The sequence below is a fragment of the Hesperophylax consimilis genome, chromosome 3 (genome assembly GCF_061612785.1).
Source record: "Hesperophylax consimilis isolate HC1 chromosome 3, BYU_Hcon_1.0, whole genome shotgun sequence".
Classification (NCBI taxonomy): domain Eukaryota; kingdom Metazoa; phylum Arthropoda; class Insecta; order Trichoptera; family Limnephilidae; genus Hesperophylax; species Hesperophylax consimilis.
In genome coordinates, this window is record NC_142838.1 from 16,978,727 (window position 1) to 17,000,917 (window position 22,191).

Consider the following 22,191-nt stretch of genomic DNA (forward strand, 5'->3'; position numbering starts at 1 on the left):
GCATTTTATGAAGCTTAAGATCAAGTTAGATTGTTAGGTTAGGTTAAATAGGTAACAATGTGACATATCCAACATATCCATTACGTGACTACATAACATACCCTCATATGAAGGAATTTCACAATCCTCTTGATGGCTTCTCCACAGGATAACATATATTTTCAAAGGGACGAATTTTACAAATTTGTTATGGACGTACTTGACATTTTTGATGTTTTTTTTTCATAAAAAAAATAGCACATCAGTAATAATTGGACAGCTAGGGCCGTTGTGATGGGTTGGACAGCTGAGTGACCAGTGACGACATGTGGAAGAATTTTAAAAATAATTGTATTAAAAAAATAACTGTTTTAAAAAAAAATTAAAAAAACTTCAAAAAGCCGCCGGAGACCAAAATTTCGTTTAGTAAAAAAATTATGCCAGGAATCACGAAAATCACTAAAGTAAGTTAAGTTCGTCCCTTAACACCCTGTTGTATTTCGAATAAATTATTCGATTTTTCTACCTGATGCGGGTAATTATTTGTTTATTATTGATACAGGTTATTATAACAAGAGAGTGGTTATATATCGGATAAGCTATCCAAGTTTTTTATACCTACTGCGAGTATTTGTTTGTTTATTGATTAATATACGTTATCTTATGGATAAGCTATCAAGATGATGGTGAAATTGCATAATCGGTCCAATCTTCTAAAAAAATATTTCCGTTTTAAACTAGTAATGATGAAACTAACTAGTCCCAAACGATAGGTTATATTAGTAATAATTTGTTTAAGGATTCATTTTCTAAGATACTTCTTACACTGTCGTTTATTAGACATTCTAACATATATACAATAATGAACTGTCCATAAAAGAGGCTGTCAAGTTTCGTGGCATGGTTGAACATAATCAGTTCACTGCGGTAATGGCTTCGCCGCAGTCCGCTAATGTACGTGAAAGTAACATGCAAATTGTACCGTGAGCCACAATAGCCTCGTGTATTGATTGATTGGGATATCAAGGGACATATTGGGTGATATGTTTGGTCCCACGGATATTCAAGATGGGAAACGTTTGGCGTGCGAGGAAATTGGACAGCTCTTTCAAAGTACTTCGACTCAGGCTAGTTCAAATTCAAATACTGACTACTTTTCTGATTTACGTAGCATTACGGAACTACGGCAGGAGATTAGTCGTAAAAGGTGAAGAAAGATGACAAGATAATATGTGGATAGGTAAAGTAATGATCTAATGACGTACTTCAAGATTATATCATACTTCACAAGACGACTATAATATTTTGTATGTTAAATAACAGTGGGCAGTAATCAGAGATGTGCTTTATTTCAAATAAATCCATTTCAAATGGAAATGCAAAATGCAAAATGGGTATTTTCCATTTTGCATTTTAAATGCTTTTCTAGAAACCATTTTGCATTTTGCATTTTAAATGCTTTTCTCAATGCATTTTCAGTTTTAAATGCTTTTTTGCAACATTCTTCCTACTATCTCCACTAATCTTTTTTTCATAATCCCCAAATATCAGCTGGTCCTCAACCTCGCTATGAGAGATAATTTCCATTTGTCAAGTTGCTCCCTGGTAGGAGCCCTGGCAATTGAGTGATACCATTACAAAAAATACTGATTCAAATACTGAACATGGGGCCATGACGCTGTAATATTAAATGTTAGATAGCAGTTTCTATGTTTTTACGTTGGCAACATTAGTCCCGCGCAATTTTTTGTGGTTTCATAATCTGTAGTCGTGGTGTTTTTGGATTTACCATCACGTAATATGTTTGTTCTACATTGATGTCCATTATTAAATGACAAAATTGTTTAAAAATTCTATAATTATTTTGAGTGTTTGACCTGAGAAACCATTTTGCATTTTCAATGCATTTTGAAAATAGGTATTTTGCATTTTGCATTTGAAATGCTTTTCCAAAAACCATTTTGCATTTTGCATTTAAAAATGGAAAAGTTTTGACCCATTTCCATTTTGCATTTCAAATGATTTTGGGTACCCATTTCGCACATCTCTGGCAGTAATATAGGGCACTTTAACGTAATATGACGGAACTTAATCTATTTACGTCACACTAGGAATAAAAAAAACTAAAAGAAAATATTATTTTTCTCGTGGATTGCTTATCGACAAACGCACTTACTCCATGACTTTATTTACATTAGATATTTTTTAACCTATTTCTAAGCGTGACGTCAACGGATCACTTCAGTATTTCACCTACAGAATCATCTCCCTAGGCTCTGAGCAAATTCAAAGAAGCTTTCTCTAGGAAGTAAAAATTATTTAATAATAAATTCGTAAAAAAACATGCATTTTTTGAAAAAAAAATGAGGGCAAAGATTATAAATATGGCCACATTCTTAAAATTAAATTAGCACACATTATTATTACTATGCCAAAGTGTTACAATAAAAATAATAAATATAAAAAAAATAAAAGTGATACCATTTTGAATGTCACGTAAATAAGACCCTTCTTTAAATTTTATATTATTTTCTTATAGTATTCTCATTATGTTCTGCACTTCAATCTAACGACCAAATTTAAGTTTTGTTAATCGATAATTTTACCGTGAATTTAAAAGATATATCGCCAAAAATACAACGCTTCTAGACTACCCTATACCTACATTTTTTATCGGTTTCAAGTTTGGCTAAGATGTTCTTTAACATCTTAGCCAACTGAATTAGGAATATTAAAAATACCAATATGGCGATTTACAGTGTAAATATTCGACATAATCTTTGTTTAAGATATTTATACCTGAATTTAGTCGTTTGTATGGAGGGCCGTAATCTATTTGATTTCAAAATACTTTCTTACTCTTGTTCTTCCCGCAATCAGTTCATTCCAACTCATTGGGAATACGAAGATTTTTGTTATTTTATTAAAAATAACATAGGAGGAAATAAAAAAAAACTTACGATGTTGGCGGACTGGGCAGCGGGATTTGGTGCATCTTCCAGGTGGCCACGCTCATGGAGTGCTCGTCAGCCGCGTAGCAGCGCCAGAGCGACTGTATGAGCGTGGCAGCAGGCTGGCGACGCCGGATCATGTGTTTCTGTCGCTGCTGCTGCTGTACCTTCAAGGCGAAGCCCGAGCCGAGGATTCCCTGAACAACAGACAACACACAACCACATCAGTCAACAAGATCTGGTGGAAGCCGGAGCCGAGAATGCCTTGGTCAACAAATAACACCAAATTACGAGCTAGTGCACCCCTGGAATGCCCTGATTAATAAATAACACGCAACTACGAGATCTGGCGCATCTTAAATCAGGTGCCGAGGTTCAACAAACTGACTTATGGGCAGTCAACAAAATCTGGTGCCCCTTCAGCGCGAAGTCAGAGCCGAGGATAACCTGGACCTGTTCAACATACGACAAACAACGACAAGTCAGTTAACTTCCAGTAGGGCTAACACGATCATCTTGAGTTTTTAAATCAACACCATCGGTTATTAGTCGTACTTTGCAAGCACTGCTGCTATCGGCAATAGCCTTTGACTGTTCAAATTGACTAAAATATGATTAGTTTATCGAACTTATCTGCTTCTTAGATAAAGTTGTCTCCTTTATTTCCTACGAACGGAGACGGATTTGATCTTGAGATATGAAGTTAAAATAGTTTTTTTTTCTTTACCCTACAGGTAGTGCTAATTTTAATAATGTAGTTTTTATTACAACTAAAAATAATAACAAAAAATATCTTGTTTTTTAAGAATCCTTAGAAGTTACCTTAATTGTCATTAGTAGATTGAGGTCTTCTCGCATACAGGCTTTTGTTTCCCTTAGCTTTATTATTGATTTTCAGGGCGGCTTTGAGCCCTCTCAGTTCCTCTTGGGCGTACTAAATGTCAGGATTTTATCAATCAGTTACCCTTCTTGCCCATTATAATTTGCTTTTTGGCGTCCTGTACTATTACCTCGGCTACCGTTGTTTGTCCCTTTAATGTGTGTGTGGGTTATTATCATATCCTTTCTAATGAAGCAACAGTCCATCACACTTCAGTTTTCAGTCCTCTTTAGAGAAAATCATTTGAATAAAATACAATGAAAGTTCACTTTTAAAGAATATTCCTTGAGCACTCTATTAGTAATTTGTTTTGCTTAGAGTTTTAACTTAATGAACCAACATTTATGGATATTTGTTGCGCAAAATAAACGATCATCCACTTGTTCAGTTAACACTCCCAATTAACAATTCCCAGCTGGGTATTGTTAATATTGGGACAACTTTTGGGACGGTAAAGAAATTCGCCAACACTTTTGTTTTCAAGGCATTAATCATTAAACCTGTTTTGTGACTTTTACGAGTTCCTGTATGCTATTTTTAAGGTCATTCGAATTATGTGGCAATACAACAATGTCGACAGCAAAACAAAGGTGGCTATTGTAATTTATTCGTTTTATTTTCATATGCTTATGTCATGTCCTTGACAGATGGAATGTACTCAAGAGCTTGTGTTGTGCTATATAAAATGTAATAATATATAATAAAAGGCGTTTCACGACAGTAAACAACACAAAAGTAAACAGAAGAAAAAGTTGGGAATGCCTGAGATAGAATGGACATAGCACGATCAAGTGAATCTAATACATGACTCAGATCATATCGAGAGTCATTAAAACAAAATATTGAATTATATCGTTTTTCTGTAACTACAAAACAATAGGTACGTTAAACTGAGTTAGTGAACTATGTAGTTTTTTAAATTCTTACACTCCGCTTAGGCAGAATTTTTTTCGTTTTTTTTAAAGCAAAAGTATCATTTATAATGTTATATCTATTGATTAGAGCTCCTAATAAAAATATTATAGGAGAAAAAAAGATACCTTCACGTTCAACCGGGCCATGCAAAAGCCGCTTCTCTCACCGGCGCCCAGCTGCCTTTTCATAAAGGGAAGTCGAGCATACCATTCAAGGTAAGAATTGTTATATTTTAAATTATAGTCAACTTATTGCAAATAAACCGATATGATTTTCAAGAAACTTCGGTGAAACATCATTTAATGGGTTCTAATCATTGATTTATTAAATAAATAAAGGGTGCGGCAGAGAGGACGGACGACTTAAAAAAAATCATAAAATAGTTAATTTTTACTCAAAAACAAATTTATTGATGGAATCAGGTTCGCGAGGAAATAGCATTTGAGACAGTCAAGTGTGGAAAATCACATCATGGTGGCCGAAATCGTTGATGCAGTGCTGGAGGCGTTCTTGGAAGTTCGCGTAGACTCTCTCCAACATCGCTCTATATCATAGGGGTGAAAGCGGAGATCCATTTGAAAAATTTGCCTTACCGAACGATCACTGAGGCGAAGTGCAGCAGCATGTTTCCGGACAGATCGAGTCGGACTGCGAAAAAAGGCTTGTCGAACGCGTTCAACATTTTCAGGAGTTCGAACTGTTCGCGGAACTCCTCTTGGTCTTCTGTTGATCAGTTCACCACGCTTGCGAAGTGATTCAACCCAACGAAGTGGTGTTTCGAGAGGGAACAGCTCTATTCCGATGAATGTTGAAGTGGCGACGAAACTCACGCTGTACGACGGTGACTGACTCATTATTTCGGACGAAATAATCATAGGCGAAAACGCGGTGCTCCACCGTCCACGGCTCCATGACGACAACCGGTAAAACAATACTGGGAACTAACGAGTCAAGCGGCATCCCCCCCCACCTCTCTCGTAGACGGAGGGGGAGAGTACTACCCATCTCAAAAAGGTCCGTCCTCTGTGCCGCACCCTGTAGATCTGTCATCTGTAATCACCATATTGTCTACTATTTTAATCATGTATAAAAATTCAAGCGGCGTACGTTTGTATATCGCTGAAAACTTCAAACATTAGTGCTAGGAGTACTTAGAGAGTACTTTGAATGGTAGAAAAGTCGGGGACGCCTGAGAAATACTTAACGCAATATCTCTGCAACGGAATGAGATACCGAATTAAAGTTGATGAAATGTAGTTTTGTAACAATGACATCTTGGTGTACAATTGTAAATGGTGGATGAAGTCGGAGGCGCCTGATGTCACACAAAATATAAGAGAAAACTGTGAGATGTATCGTGAAAATATCTTTTCGGGCAGAAGAAATAATTCTTTAAGTCTCAACGGTAAAAGAGATTATACAGAATGGCTAAGTTTTATAAGAAGTGACTCCCATATATTACAGAACAGTGACTCCCATATTTTTTGATAAAATATAATATCAAACTAAGTAATGAATGAGTGCCGTTTAGATAAGGACCTGAAAAAAAGGATTTTCCGAGAACGTAAGGAAAACGACAGACTCTTAATATTAATAATTCTGAACGAAAAAGCATGTAACGATTTTCAGCGCAGATTCATCGTTTCAAATATTGAAGGAAGTCGTGTTATTCTATTTAAATAAAACACATGAAAATATTGTTCGAGGTTTTCATACCGGAATACAAATGAATAAATCAGCGGAAAAATGATTTCGATTTGAGCAAATTGAAAGAATATTGGATTTCAATATTTCAGACAATTTTCCGATTCCGTTCCTGATATTAAAACACCAGGAAATTTTTTTGCAAACAAAAACCAGATTATTAATATTATTTTGATAGGTTCCTACTTCCACTTTACTTTAAATTCTCATACAAACATTGTGTGGATCATGATTTTATTCAATTTTAATAAATCTCATAGAATGTATTTCACATATACAACAACTCAATTATTATTTATTTAACATTTTATTCGAAGTATAAAACCTCTCGAACGGTGAACTCTGATGTCGTGAAGTTTGTACAGCTTTTCCACAAATGTAATTAGTTCAATAATTACGCTACAAATTACTTTTTTTCAAATATACCTTTTGTCATAAATAGGGCTAATAATATTTCCCATTTCTCTACCCACTTCCATATAATCTGTTATGTAAGTTTTGCTATAAGAAGAAAGGAAAAACTGACAAATAATACAAACCCGAGAATGTTTTCTAATTGGTTCAATTTGTAACCAAAGTCCAGCCTTTCCAAGAATCCCTCGCAAAGTGGCATTATTACGGCGGAGAGTCCGCTCTCTTTTCGCTGCAAACTACGCAGATTATCTGCTTTAAATTAGTTCAATGGGCGCATTAGTTCTGGCTATCTAGTTTCACCTACATTTCCGAGATTCTTGAGCAGACAAAATGGTTTCCTTACTTTTCCGAATTTACCAAGGACAGGATTAAATCTTGCGACACTTAAATACAGAACAGGGTAATGAACTGAACTTTATTTGAATATATATTTACCTTCTATTAGTTTCATCCACATACGTATATTATGTGTATACATACCTACATGAAAATTTTCACTAACACAAATGTTTATACCTAGTCACATTGATGTTCAATACCTACGTCAATGCCTAATCATAACTCAATCCCGGGACACAGTTTGTATGCTCTCTTGATGCGGTGTCTGTTTTCTGTTCAAAATGGCTCGTGATGATGAAATCAGAGACTGCAACAAACCACCTACCATATATCAGTACAACTATTCAAATATGCATTCGACACGGATATATGAGATAAAATTACCATGGACAGATCGAAACCTGCCCTGAGAAAGCGGCAAGTGCGTTTCACCAACTTTATTATTACCACTGAGAGTTGATGTATTTGAAGTAGAAAAGTTTATTTACCTTGGAACTCTTGTCACATCGTAAAAAGACATAATCCATGACATTAAAAGAAGAATCACCATGGACTAAAGACATGGTTTCTAATAACAAATTAAGACTCCTCTCTGACTCTCCAAAAGTTTTAGCGTCAAAAAAATGACGAAAAAGATGTATATATTACTCAAAAATTTATTATCTGCTGTTGCAATTATTGCACATGTGATGTGAGATAAAAATAAGCAAGAGAATCAAAAGTATAAATCTAAATGAACTAAAATACTTAAAAGCCTTCCCTAAAAATGCATAATTTGTAAAAATGCATTAATAGACAACAATGATGAAAATAGTTTTATTAGACTTCTAAATCCACTTACAACAAACTATTCGCTCCGTCATCACAATAAAAGACTATGGCCTGAATTAACGCTTCTATATTTATGACGCTAAACCAATTGGTAAACACTTCTTATATAAATATATTCTACTATGTTTATTAAGATGTTCCACAGTTTACATTTCCCAGAGATTGATACGAATGATTCTGTGGTAAGAATAAAGGAGAGAGTTCCATGAATACGATTCGCTAAAGCCACAATATATTTTGTATAGCTTTTTTATTGTGCTTTCGGTGAACTGTGAATTCGTTAAAGATACTCTAATTAAACCACTCAAAAGTTTGAACGCCACTCTTTTTAACAGTATTGGACCTGCTTACTTGGAATAAAATTTACATCTTTCATTAAGAGTTGAAAATTAACCAGTATAAAAATAATGAAACATCATACCGCTGGTAAAGCAAAGAAGGAAATTCCTAGAAGAGCACAGAAAGAAGCGATGACCTTTCCCTGCCAAGTCTCAGGCACCATATCTCCATAGCCCACCGTACATAGTGTTATCTGAAACAAACAAACAGTTGTGTTAGAAAACGCATAAAAATATCCCAAGTTTCGATTTGAGCTATCTAGTTTAGCTGTCAAAAGAACCAGTTTCAGCACAGGTAGACATGAAAATCATTTAAGCCTACATCGACGAAACTTACATATAGTAGCAGAAAATCTTAATTATTTTTTTAATGATAAACTAATGTTTATAAGACAAGGTTTTAAGCATAGCATAAAGGATAACAAATAATTATAAGCAATAATTAGTTGCCTGATTTTTTATATTTACTCGGGAGGTATTTTTAATTTGTATTGATATTTCATGCGACTAATTATTTATTTATTTACGCCCTAATGGGCTTTTACAAAAGTAGTTAACAAGTAATACAGTTGTGTTACATAGTTTACAATAAATTATGATTTTTGATTAAATTAAGGTAAATTCAAATTAATAGTGTGGATTACGGAAAGCTAAATATGTATTAAGGAACATATACATATAAAAACAAAAGTGTATTCACTACGGAGTTGAATTCATACATCTCAGTAAAATGATTAAAAAGATTTCGTTTTATAACTAATACGGAATTTTTAAGCATGTCTACAATATTCCCAAATTTATTGCCAAAATGATGTAGTCTATTTATAGGTGTATGAGCTTCATAGTTGTTTTTAAAATTGTCACAGAAAAATGTAGCACTTTGCCTCGTATTTCTAGTCGGTACGTAAAATTTTATTTTGGCGAGAATTTCAGGTTTGTCAATGGAATTATTAATAATTTTATTTAAAAGTACAAGGTCAGAGATGATCCGCCTATCTGATAGCGTTATTAAGTTAAGTTGTTTTGTGGCGTTGAGAATAATCCAGATTAAATAATTAATAATAAACCGCTCGACCTACTTAGGTACGTACTTGCTAATTGCTACTTAGGTACATATTTGCAGCCGAAATCAAAACAAAGCAACCTACCTGTTTCAAGTATCTACTCGCGACATTACTATCGTGCAATCAGTCTGGGACATTACGAGAACTCGTCAGAAGGTTCGAGTCTACGGCCTATGCATAATCGCCGCAATGTCGAAGGTTCCCGAAACACACAGTCCGAGCGAGTGGTCTCGATTTAATTGCAATTTACTACCTACTGTCGCCATCGGCCGAGTAGTATAAATAAGCCCGACGCAGCGAGTCAGTCAGCCAGTCTGTTATCTACCAGCCGTCAGTCTACGAGGCTCAGCGAGTGATCAACCGCGCTCTTCTTACTAGCGCGAAGGACGTATACCCGGCTTCGCCCGTACCACCATGGACTCTATCGGGACATCATCTTAGCGCCTTGTCCAGATCGCCGTTCCTGGCAAGCGCTGCTCGGACTACAAGCGCCCTGGTTCCAGTGTCTCTGACCAGCGCTTCTTCCACGCTACCATGACCACCACGAGGACACGCTGCATCCTCACTGGTCACGCCGTTCCCGTTCAACCGCCTATAAGGTCCGCCGCACCTTCGGCCGTCTCGTCAGCACTGGAGTGCCTGAAGACCTACGTTCTTCGCCAGTGCCTGACCTCCATCGAGTCCCGGTCACCAGCGCCCGGCGTCGACTCACTGACCCGCGCTTGACCTGCCATCATCAGCCAGCATCCGGTGTATTCTTCTGTCCTACATCATCTCCTCGTCACGGCAACTGACTCACCAATAAACACATGTGACCTTCACAACTTTCTTTCATTTCGTGCCTCACCACCTGATCCCCAAAGTTTCATCAAAAGAACATAGTTAATATTTTGAATTGGAATATTCAGTTTAAAGTTAATAAATCTTAGAAATTTGTGCTGTACCCTTTCAATATTGTCAGAATGCATTTTATACAATGGGGACCAAATAGGCGAATTATACTCTACCTGGCTTCTTACTAAAGAAGTGTACAATGTTTTCAAACATTCAAGTGACTTGAAATCACTCGCCGTTCTGAAGAAAGTTTTTTTTTTCTTTTTTTTCTTTTTTTCTTTATTTTCTATTTTTGCTTCCAATAGAAAATCTTAACTTTTAAATTTTATATCATTGCGTTACCTATCTTTGTCACGATATACCGTGAAGAATTTATGTTGAAAATTATCACTTATAATATTTTGGACAATTAATTAGATTGGCCATTGTTTATCGAACCCGCTGATATGATTAGTATCATTAGTATTGACTGAAATGTCGGTCGGCTGATTGTATTCTCGATTTTTAATCGAGTAAAAAGCTACATACAATTTTTTAAATAGTAAATCTTTAGTTTCCGGAGGTAACTTAACTATTAACTAAGATAGAGGTAGATACTAAATTCTAAATGAAACCTGAAAAGATATTCAAAGAGGGAAAAACCTTCGTAAATCTGCGACACAAAGGTTTAGTCAATTCCTACTTATTTTATTATCGCGCAATCGGCTAATTTATGTCTCTGCACCCTAAGGTTATAAGTATCCCCGGTAGCTTCTAAATTAGAAGATTTTACGTACGAGGTATTTATCACATAATTTACTAAATTTACTTCTCTGGAATTGAAGTCAATGGAATTAAATTATTGTTATGGAATCCAAAAGAAATGTAAATATTATCAGAGACACTATCTAGGCTACAAAATAATTCATTACAACTTTGTGATCATTTAAAAAGTAGATTCCAAAAATATAGGAAAAATTAGTTAAGATAATTTTTTTTTTTTTTTTTATAGTGAATACCTCACAAGAGTCCCAACTGCTCCCGTCTGGAGCCAGTGAGACTATGGCATCCCCAATTGGGGGATGTTGTGAGGCTGAAGGTAAGTGGGGAAGGGAAAGAGGAAGGTGGGGAAGTACCTGGCTATTCAGATCTAGTCACTAAACACGGCTAAAGCCATTTGGAGCAACGTTTCAATTCTGAATGGTGGTCTTACACCAGGGCGATACTGGTAGTATCTTCCACTCTGGAACGGGCCGCAAATATACTATATATTATTTTAATTAATTAATTGTGAAATAACACAAATTAATCAAATAAAATTTATTTGCGCACGCCGGGTTCGAACCCGCGACCTTCGGAATGGCAGTCCAATGCGTTACCACTGGACTATGCCCGCCGTCAAGGCCGTGGAGATAATATTGTTAATTCTGAATTCGACAAATACGGCGTTTAATAACTAGGTCCCAATAGTCGAGTGGGAAGCTGTCCCGGTAAGACAAGAGATGGTGGGTTCGATTCCTAGTTGTGACCGTTATCTTTTTTATGTGTTTGTTCGGTTTCATCTTTCATTTAGATTTATTAGTATTATCTTTTCTTCATTCAAAATGTCGAAGTTTTTTTTTTCATAAACTCACTAAATAAACCATTAAATGAATGAACCGTAGAACCGTTTTAACGATTTATTCATTTTATCCAACGCTAGTTTATGAAGACATCAAAAGTTCATCACTTTTATGATAACACCATTTCAAATGATACATTGATCTAAATATTCAACTGAGTTTGAATTAGAAATATTGATTTGTTGAAACATTAACTATAGAAATTCCCCTGAGCATTGAAAGTTCAACATTGCTTGGGAAATTTTTAAAGCAATAAAATCGAAGACCGCTAAATTTATCATCTCGTAGATAAGAAAAGTGAAATAATCCAAAGACTCGAAACGTACAGAAAGAATACAAAGATGAACGTATACAAACTGCAGAAAGCTCTTTGAGTAGAGTAGAGCTCCAAAAGGTTATATCTGGGTCGAAATTTGTTACCAGTTTAGTATCAAAAGTCAGTATTTAATTAGAGCAACTGTAATTTACGTCCCTTCCGTGCGCGTTGTTGCATAGTCAAAGAGTGCGACAAACCGAAGAAATGTACACCGGAGAAATGTCGACCTCTTAAGTGAAATAGAACAGAAGTGCGCCACATCCGAGGGTCGGTATTATACAAGGACGAAGTGCTCAACTCAAAAATAATTATATCTTTAATTTCAGCAAACCAGTCTAACGAATATCTTATATTAAAGTTAAGTTGTTATAATACGAACAATCACTTATTTTAGGGTGAAAAGGAATAATATTTTTATAATTTTTATTTTTTTATTATAGCTACTATTTAAACATTGCACATGCAAAAAATTATGTTAAATATATGTATAGCAAATTGTATGTCTTAGTCCTCCTCATTACTCACTAGGGTGACCTGTGCCGATGCGGACTAAAGTGATTCATTTCTGTTTTATTAGTTTTCTATCTCGTTTTTAATGTTTGATTCAGAGTTTTTTCATTAAACTCTTTCAGTCAGATTTTTACTCTTGATTAGTAATCATATACATTTTCTATTCGCTTTATATCAGGGGGAGGGATGTTGTGGAGTTTTGTCGCAAAGTAAATATAATTTCTTTGCCCGAATGTCGTTTTATGACCTGGAATATTATTTTTATTTCATTTTGATTTGACCCTGTTTGATGAATACGCGGTATTGTAGAGAATTTAGTATTATTCAATAATTTCAATAATATATTTTTATTTTATATTTGTTTTCATTTGGTACATCAAAACGATTGAAAATTTCAATTGAAGGCGTTCTTATGGGTAATTTCAGTATGGTCTTAATAATTCCTTTTTGAATTGTGTTCAGGTTATGTATATACTTAGATACAGCAGATTCACATCCTATAATTCCACATTCAATACTACAATGACATGAGGCGTAATAGATTTTTTTCATGTCCTTTTTATTTACCACATTTCTTAAATTTTTAAAGAAATATATAAGTTCTGAAAGTTTTTCCGTGATACCTTTGATATGTAGATAGACCCCGAGATATTTTATGCTTTGTGACTTTTCTATAATTGAAATAAAGCTTAGTGTATAACCACGAACTTCATTTACTATTTTGCATATCGACCGGTTTCGCTTAAACCAAACTTCACCAGGATATAATAATAACTAAAGTATATAATAAAGTTATAACTAAATTTATTATTATATCTTGATGAAATTATTATTATTTTCTAAATTATCAATATAGCTAGTTAATATTATAACTAAAGCTATTGTTATGAAGCTTGGTTTTAACGAAACCGGTCGATATTCAAAATAATAAATAAAGTTCCTGGTTATGAATAGTAAGTGTTTGCTTAATTTAAAAATATAATTTCTAACCACAAGGAAATTACTTCGAAACGAAAATAAAAAAAAATTATCATTTGTAAATAACTACATATATATATATATATATATATATATATATATATATATATATATATATATATATATTGTGCAATTATTATTTTTGGTAACATAATGCAACTCAAATTTAACATGTTATTATAAAGTTCTAGTATCAAACAGGGCCCCCTTGAATGTCGAAACAACTGTCACTATAATAAAAACTAATATACTTGCAGAAATATAAAATTAAGATTTAATTTGAATTTATAAAGATAAATTAATAGAGTTGGATGAAACAAACACAATAACAATTAATGTGTTATTTTTATAAGCAATAATTGTTCGCCTGAAACACTCATCCACATTGAAAAAATCTCCTGATAAAAAATACATGACGCCAACGGGACTCGAACCCGTGTCCATTCGATTTCCGGTCGAAAGCTCTGACCACTGAGCTATGGAGGCTTATCTCTTACCCGCGAAATTATTCAATATATGCTAGTGTTTCATTCAACAATTACTGCTTGTTACATTTTTTTCACCTGAGAACAACCAACTTTATTTTATATGAGAAAGGCATTGTAAGTGCTAACTCTCTCACGTTGGCGTCATGTATTTTTTATCAGGAGATTTTTTCAATGTGGATGAGTGTTTCAGGCGAACAATTATTGCTTATAAAAATAATTGTTATCCTTTGTGCTATGCATAAATAAAATCTTGTCTTAAAAACATTAATTTATCAAAAAAAATAATAATTAATATTTGACAAGTTCAAGTATTTCACCTAAAAATGTAGACAACTTGTCTCAACGCCATCTAGTGAGAGAAAAATAATTTTTATCCTTTGTGCTATGCATAAATAAAATCTTGTCTTAAAAACATTAATTTATCAAAAAAATAATAATTAATTAATGTGTTATTATTTATTTAACAACCATTCAATTAGGGACAAGATTTTAAGTTTTATGTAATACAAGTTTTATTTGTGTCCCAACTAAAGTTACTCAGTGTGTGAGAGTGCTAAAGAGACACAAAACACTTATATTTTTTAAACGCAAACTGATATATGTAGGAATAGCACAGTAAACGGTAAAGAGTTAATATAGTGAATATAAATTAAATAGATTTATCATGGTTTCAATCACGATTCACGGTAAGGTCTACTTGTGCACTTTAAAAATATTAAATTGGAAGTACACGAGTCACGATATCGGTTCAATTTCCCCGATGGGCCGAACAATGTTGAGTGTATACACTTACTTTATAAATATGTAGTAGATATAATATAAGTATTTACTAGAAAACATACTTACTTAAGGATAACAAGAACAAATTACTATACATTTAAAGTCCGTTTACACAAAGATACACAGCGATACACATTTATTTAAAAGTTAATGGTAAAGAAAAATACGACCAAAAGGGGCCTAGATATGAGTACATATATATTTAGGGCCTTACTAATAAACGTGTTCTAAATTTTTGCGCAACTTATAAACAACCACTAATGTAGGGTAAATGGTTATGTAAATTTAAAAAAACATATTTATTAGTAAGGGGATTAATGTTTGCAATTTTATATATACAGGTTGTAAAGAGACACACCTGACAAAATTTAATCGGAGATTCCTGAGGTTATTTAGAGTAGGAAATGACATTTGGGTATCCGGTGACAAAAACAAAAACTACAAAAATAGCACTGGAGACCAAAATTTTAATGAAATATTTTTTACTCCAAATAATGTGAGGGGTAAATGAAATATTTTTTACTCCAAATAATGTGAGGGGTACCTATGGTAACCAGTGTAAAGTAAGTCAGGTACATCTCAAAATTATAATATAGACAGTTCAGATTTACCTAACGTCGCACTTTGGACGGAATGGAAAAAAAACGCGAATTAAGTGGTTTTTGCATACGTTATTTTTTTAAATATTTATATTTTTTTTAGTGTAGTACAATATTTTCTGCATTTTATGTGTTAATTTAAATATGTCAATAGGGCTTGATGGAAGTTTGGCAACGCTGCAAAGTGTGTCGTAAGTTGAATGTTCGGCATCGCGTTTTTCAGTTCATTCCTACGCGTGAGCAGAGACGGTTGTGTAATAAGTGACTTTTGGATATATTTACAAAAGTTTCTTATGGCTGACATTCCTCAAGGTATTTTTAATTTAATTTACAAAACTATATATCAATATATCATGTGTGTGAGATTTGAACTAACATCTAATTTTACACTATTTTTGAATTTTTTTGCTGTTAAAATGCATATTTCAATTAGCATTTAGAAACAAAACATCGTTTGTTCCCATTTATGAATATATAAATATTGTAGACTGAAGTCTCACCTTTAATGTCATATATAAATTGTGATCATCTTTTGTCCTTCCTTGAACAATTTTGTTATTTTCAGGAAGGCCTATATGCATTCTCCGGAGAGAATTATTCGAGGCATTAAAAAAACGGGGTATATTAAATGCCACTTCTGCGAAATTAAAATAGTTTTTAATTAATTACGTAACACAAAAATACCACATAGCGGCAGGTTCTAACATTTTGAGCCCTACATTTTACAAAAACATTAAGAATTTTTCACTACAATTAATGACGAAATGGAGAAAAAGCCATTTATAATAATAAATTAATATTTTTACTTAAAAAAAGGGTAATTATTCGGAATTGCTGGACAAGTATAATACGAAATATTTTTTAATAAACCCTTCTGATTTACCTTAAATAATATAAAAGGAATCTGAATGCATTTGGGAAATTTTTAATTTTAGCATTTATTTTTTTAATTACGTACAATGCAAATTCGCTTTCGTTGTATTGGATGACAGCCGGAATAATTTCTATTGATGACATTTTCTTTTGTTGGTATTCCTGATATGAGTGGCTAGAATTTTTACCATTTACTCTATACAAATACTAGGTAGGTACTATTTTAGCCCAGCTCGAAAAATAAAATAAAGGTATTCAGGTTTGCTTTATAAATAAAGAAATATTTAATAAAGGTTATTATAGGTTAGGTTGGATTATTATAGGTGAGGTTAGGTTAGGTCAGGTTGGAGTATTATAGGTTAGGTTAGGTTATTATAGGTTAGGTTAAATAAAATAATAATGATAATAATAGCTAAATAAATACTTTATGCTTTTTAAGTAGGCACTATTTTGCCGGAATATTGTATTACATTATATTTTTTTAATTTACGTTGTTCAATTGTCTCTAGCCGCTCATAACAGGAATACCAACAAAAGAAAATGTCATCAACAGAAATTATTCCGGCTGTCATCCCATACAACGAAAACGAATTTTCATTTTACGTAATTAAAAATTATAATGCTAAATTTAAAAATTTCCCAAATGCTGTTCGATTCCTTTTATATTATTTAAGGTAAATCACAAGGTTTTATTTAAAAATATTTCGTATTGTCCGTGTCCAGCGATTCCGAATATTTACCTATATTAATTTACCTTTACCCATTCAGGCAATTATTCGGGAAAGGTAAAGTTTTACGCGAACAACTGTCATTCTTATTATGCCTAAACTCCTTCCTGTTCCTTGTTTTAACAATATATACTTACCCTCTCTCTGTGAATGACCTAATATCTAACTATTAAATGTAACTGTTGTTAGTAACACTGAAACTGGCCAAGCTCAAGCAAGTGCCGCCCGCAGGGCCTAGCAGAAAAAAACTCGCGGAGCGGGTGTTTAACTGCTAGTATTTACTATTGAGTATAAATATGTATATATACTAACAAACGCTGTATGCAGGGACACTGGAGGGTTGAGAGTCGTTCATAATAATTAAATGTAGCTTCGTTTTATTAAAAAAATAGATGCTTGACATGTACGATGAAGGAGGTAAACAATATTTCATTCTCTTCTTCAATTTATACCATTATTGGGAAAGTGGTGAGGCCCCTACAATTCATTCGCTTCATTATGTTACATTTGTAAAATAATTGAACAAATAATACTACTCCGTTGCCAAGTGCCAATGTGTGAATTTTGTATTGCATGCGAATGTTGTATTAGTATTCCTAAATAAATCCTTAAATGATTACGTATGATCAAAGCAGTGTAACATTATTTTTTCGTGAAAGCGCTAGGCGCATGCGTCGATAGTGCACGAGATGAGTTATTATTATTATTTATTTTTTTATAGTGAATACCTCACAAGAGTCCCAACTGCTCCCGTCTGGAGCCAGTGAGACTATGGCATCCCCAATTGGGGGATGTTGTGAGGCTGAAGGTAAGTGGGGAAGGGAAAGAGGAAGGTGAGGAAGTACCTGGCTATTCAGATCTAGTCACTAAACACGGCTAAAGCCATTTGGAGCAACGTTTCAATTCTGAATGGTGGTCTTACACCAGGGCGATACTGGTAGTATCTTCCACTCTGGAACGTGCCGCAAATATACTATATATTATTTTAATTAATTAATTGTGAAATAACACAAATTAATCAAATAAAATTTATTTGGGCACGCCGGGTTCGAACCCGCGACCTTCGGAATGGCAGTCCAATGCGTTACCACTGGACTATGCCGGCCTTCAGTTATATATCTATATTGGTCCTACAGTGTAATCTGTCTCGTTCATGTCACCGTTTCTGCGGCAGAGCTATCTCGCTACCGCCCGACACTGTCCCCGTAGTATATATATATATTAAAACAAAATTTTGCGCATATCGGAATGTGCGCTACTTGTCCGCGCTTGTACTATAAGTTAGCTCAAATAATAACCTGGCGGGAATTATGACTGGAACTTACTTTTATATATCAATGACTAGGGCACAGATATCGTTGTAAGTTATATTGTGAAGACCAAAGCCAAGCAGCACAATGCACACGTGCACATACCAAGGAACCGACTCACCACTCACTCACCTGCCAAGTGGTCCCTTCATTCCTTTTATATATCAATGACTAGGGCACAGATATCGTTGTAAGTTATATTGTGAAGACCAAAGCCAAGCAGCACAATGCACATATGCACATATCAAGGAACCGACTCACCATTCACTCACCTGCCAAGTGGTCCCTTCATTCACTTTTATATATCAATGACTAGGGCACAGATATCGTTGTAAGTTATATTGTGAAGACCAAAGCCAAGCAGCACAATGCACATATGCACATACCAAGGAACCGACTCACCACTCACTCACCTGCCAAGTGGTCCCTTCATTCACTTTTATATATCAATGACTAGGGCACAGATATCGTTGTAAGTTATATTGTGAAGACCAAAGCCAAGCAGCACAATGCACATATGCATATACCAAGGAACCGACTCACCACTCACTTACCTGCCAAGTGGTCCCTTCATTCCTTTAAAAGTACCCACTCACTAAAGAAAACCTCAATGCATGTTACGTGAAGTTATAAACAAGAATTATTTTATTATTATTGTGCTTAATTCATAGAAATACATTTATACTTTTTAAATTTACGAATTTGTGTAAATTCTATTCGTTTTTATTTAGGGGATTATAAAATGTTTTAGTAGACGGGAGCGTTTCCGTAATTTATTATATGAGTATTCAATCTTGGAAATGTCAAAGATCAAGGAATTCTAGTTCTAGTAACTTACAAAATATAAAACTGGAGATTAAATTAAATTAAGTGCCCATTCACACCGAGATGGGCATCTCCATTAATCAGCGAGACGACGAAAAATTAAAGTGATTTATAGTCCGTTGGGAAGAAGCGAGTTGCTCAAACTATGCAGATCTCATTACTGAGTGCTACGGGAAAATATATGGGTATTTTTTCTTTATCGGCTTGGGTCAGTTTTAAGTACGATTATTGCTTATTGAAATATAAATGAATCTTCATTTAAAGTGATTTGTTTAATTACCAAATAATATTTTGATCAGATGATTAAAATGAATGTTTTTCAATAAAATAAATATATTCTTAGGAATACTTTTCGACAAAAGTTGCAATTCTCAGGGCATCTTCATTTTTGTTGGTATTAATAATAGTCAATTGATTTTTTTCTGGATAACCTTTGTGCTCAAGTTTTTCGGTCGTTCCGCAAAATTTTCTTTACACAAACAACAGTCTAAAATAATGAAGTTCATATTCTGTTGTATAATTTGTGTTGGAAAAGGTATTAGAAATATTGGTTGAAACGTAGTATTTATTATATTGTCTATCCGTATTTCTATAGTTACTACTAATTTTCAAATTTATTGAAGAAACTAAATTGCATGTCTTTGTTGAAGTCATTTATACGAATGAAGTTTTTATAGTTATAATTTGATACCTCCCTTTCTCTTATCATTGAATGCTTTTATCAAAAGTAAATTTGTAGGGGGAGACCGCACAAAGCGTGTTGATATGGTGGCTACAAACAAGTCAGTAAGTGCATCGGGCGTTTCAGAAAACTCCGGTTAGTGGCACCGTCGGCGTCGGGCGTCGTGCTCCGGGTGTCGCGACGCTCGCAACTCGCTACTTGAATTAGCACTTGACCAAGGAGCAAGTGGTGCCGCACTCATTTCGGTCATATTCTGAATGCGCAATTAACGCACACATTGCACTTTTTGTACCATAGTTCTTTCTAGGGGGAGCTACAGACACTCCTTTGTTAAGGCACCTACTTAGAATTGTTTCACGGATAAAAAAGTGTGTTGAATTTGTTTATTGTTTGGAATTTGGATTTTGTTGCTTGAAAAGAGAAATTTACGCCGAAAGATTTATTTTTATTTTTTATAATCTTTTTTTTTTTAATTGATATAAAGATATCATCACTGGGATCTCCCAATGAGGATTTCATTTACTTATTATTAAAATTTAATAGTATGGATAATATAGTGTAATTATAAATATATTAAATAGTGTTATATTAAAAAATAATTAAAAATATATGACATGGTGTTATTTTTGTTCAGTAGTTTCAGCTTCAATCTGTATTTGGTGTCAGTATGCATATTATCTAGATTAAAATTATTAAACAAGGGTTAGTTATATGAATGCTTGTAATGTTGTAAACCGGGTATCGATATATATTTACTCATAATGTCAATGGTGTAAATGAGTATACCATCAACAATAATTGCATGTCACAGTTTAAGAAAATAGAAAAAATAATACTTAAATGTGGCACTAGATCGTCCAATGCCATCAGCAAGTACAAATTCATTACAAGCTCTAGAAGGATATAAACAAAAGAGATACAAATACATATCAAACATAAAAGTACACATGGGTTCAATTAACATTAATTAAAAATAGAATAGTGCCTTATTGTAATATTCCACTTCTGCGTATGTACCTACTAACTTCATGTGATCTGTGTACAAACGAGTTTTTGAAATGCTCATTCCTGATATTGAATATTGTTACAAGATTTTGGAACGAACAGTTCCCGTAGGTAAATGAATTTAAACGACGCACAGTGGACGGAATGAAGAAAAAACACGAATTAATTGTTTGATGGCTAAATATTAGTGCAATATTTTTTTTAATCTTATTAATGAATTATAACTTTTTTTGGTAAATATTCGGAATCGCTGGACACGGACAATACGAAATATTTTTAAATAAAACCTTGTGATTTACCTTAAATAATATAAAAGGAATCGAACAGCATTTGGGAAATTTTTAAATTTAGCAAATGCATTCAGATTCCTTTTATATTATTTAAGGTGAATCAGAGGGGTTTATTAAAAAATATTTCGTATTATACTTGTCCAGCAATTCCGAATAATTACCTTAATATATATTATATAAATATATTTACCTGGCAAAATGATTGTTTAATTATACATATAAGTACATGTCAGAAGAGATTTTTTTAATTTCCCAAATGCATTCAGATTCCTTTTATATTATTTAAGGTAAATCAGAAGGGTTTATTAAAAAATATTTCGTATTATACTTGTCCAGCAATTCCGAATAATTACCTTAATATATATTATATAAATATATTTACCTGGCAAAATGATTGTTTAATTATACATATAAGTACATGTCAGATTAGAGATTTGTTGGCTAATTTTACAATCTTCCGATTGTCTTTCATGTTATTTTATTGGGTTGGCAGTGCCTATACTTCCTACAAACATACGCGTATTATCCGTTAGTTCATATCGGTGTTCTGTCAAAATAGTGCGAGATTATTAGATACGTAAATAATATTAAATATCAATATTTTTCAAAATCGTACATGCAAAGAATTGTTTATTGTTATTAAGTTGAATCAAATATTTGTTTTATTTGTAAATGCGTATTGAAACATTAGTTATACGTAAATAATTACCATTGTTTGAATAAATGAAATTGTGCGTATTTGTATATCGCTCTTATCCGCTCTGTCGGCCAATAGGGAAACTACTGCAGCGGCCGGTAAAGGAAGGATTTACATTTAGAATGTTTGATTCTTGACAGACGTCAAATATATAAAACGTAGTTGTGGATAGTTTTAACTGTAATGTAAATAATCCAATGGATTTAACTTTCTAAAACATATTTTCTTAGATATTATCCAAAAATTATATGAGCAGAAAC

General features: G+C 33.5%; 1 protein-coding gene across 10 annotated transcripts in view; it reads right to left on the bottom strand.

The window, feature by feature from the left end:
- Positions 1–22,191, bottom strand: part of LOC149425034 (potassium voltage-gated channel subfamily KQT member 1-like) — a 399,798-nt gene that overhangs the window by 76,493 nt on the left and 301,114 nt on the right. For all 10 annotated transcript variants that reach the window (XM_089648572.1, XM_089648565.1, XM_089648558.1 and 7 more), the window contains exons 8-9: positions 8,435–8,545; positions 2,940–3,127 (exon numbers count right to left, since the gene is read on the bottom strand). In XM_089648572.1, coding sequence (XP_089504698.1) covers positions 2,940–3,127; positions 8,435–8,545 — 299 coding nt within the window. The remainder of the gene's footprint in view (positions 1–2,939; positions 3,128–8,434; positions 8,546–22,191) is intronic.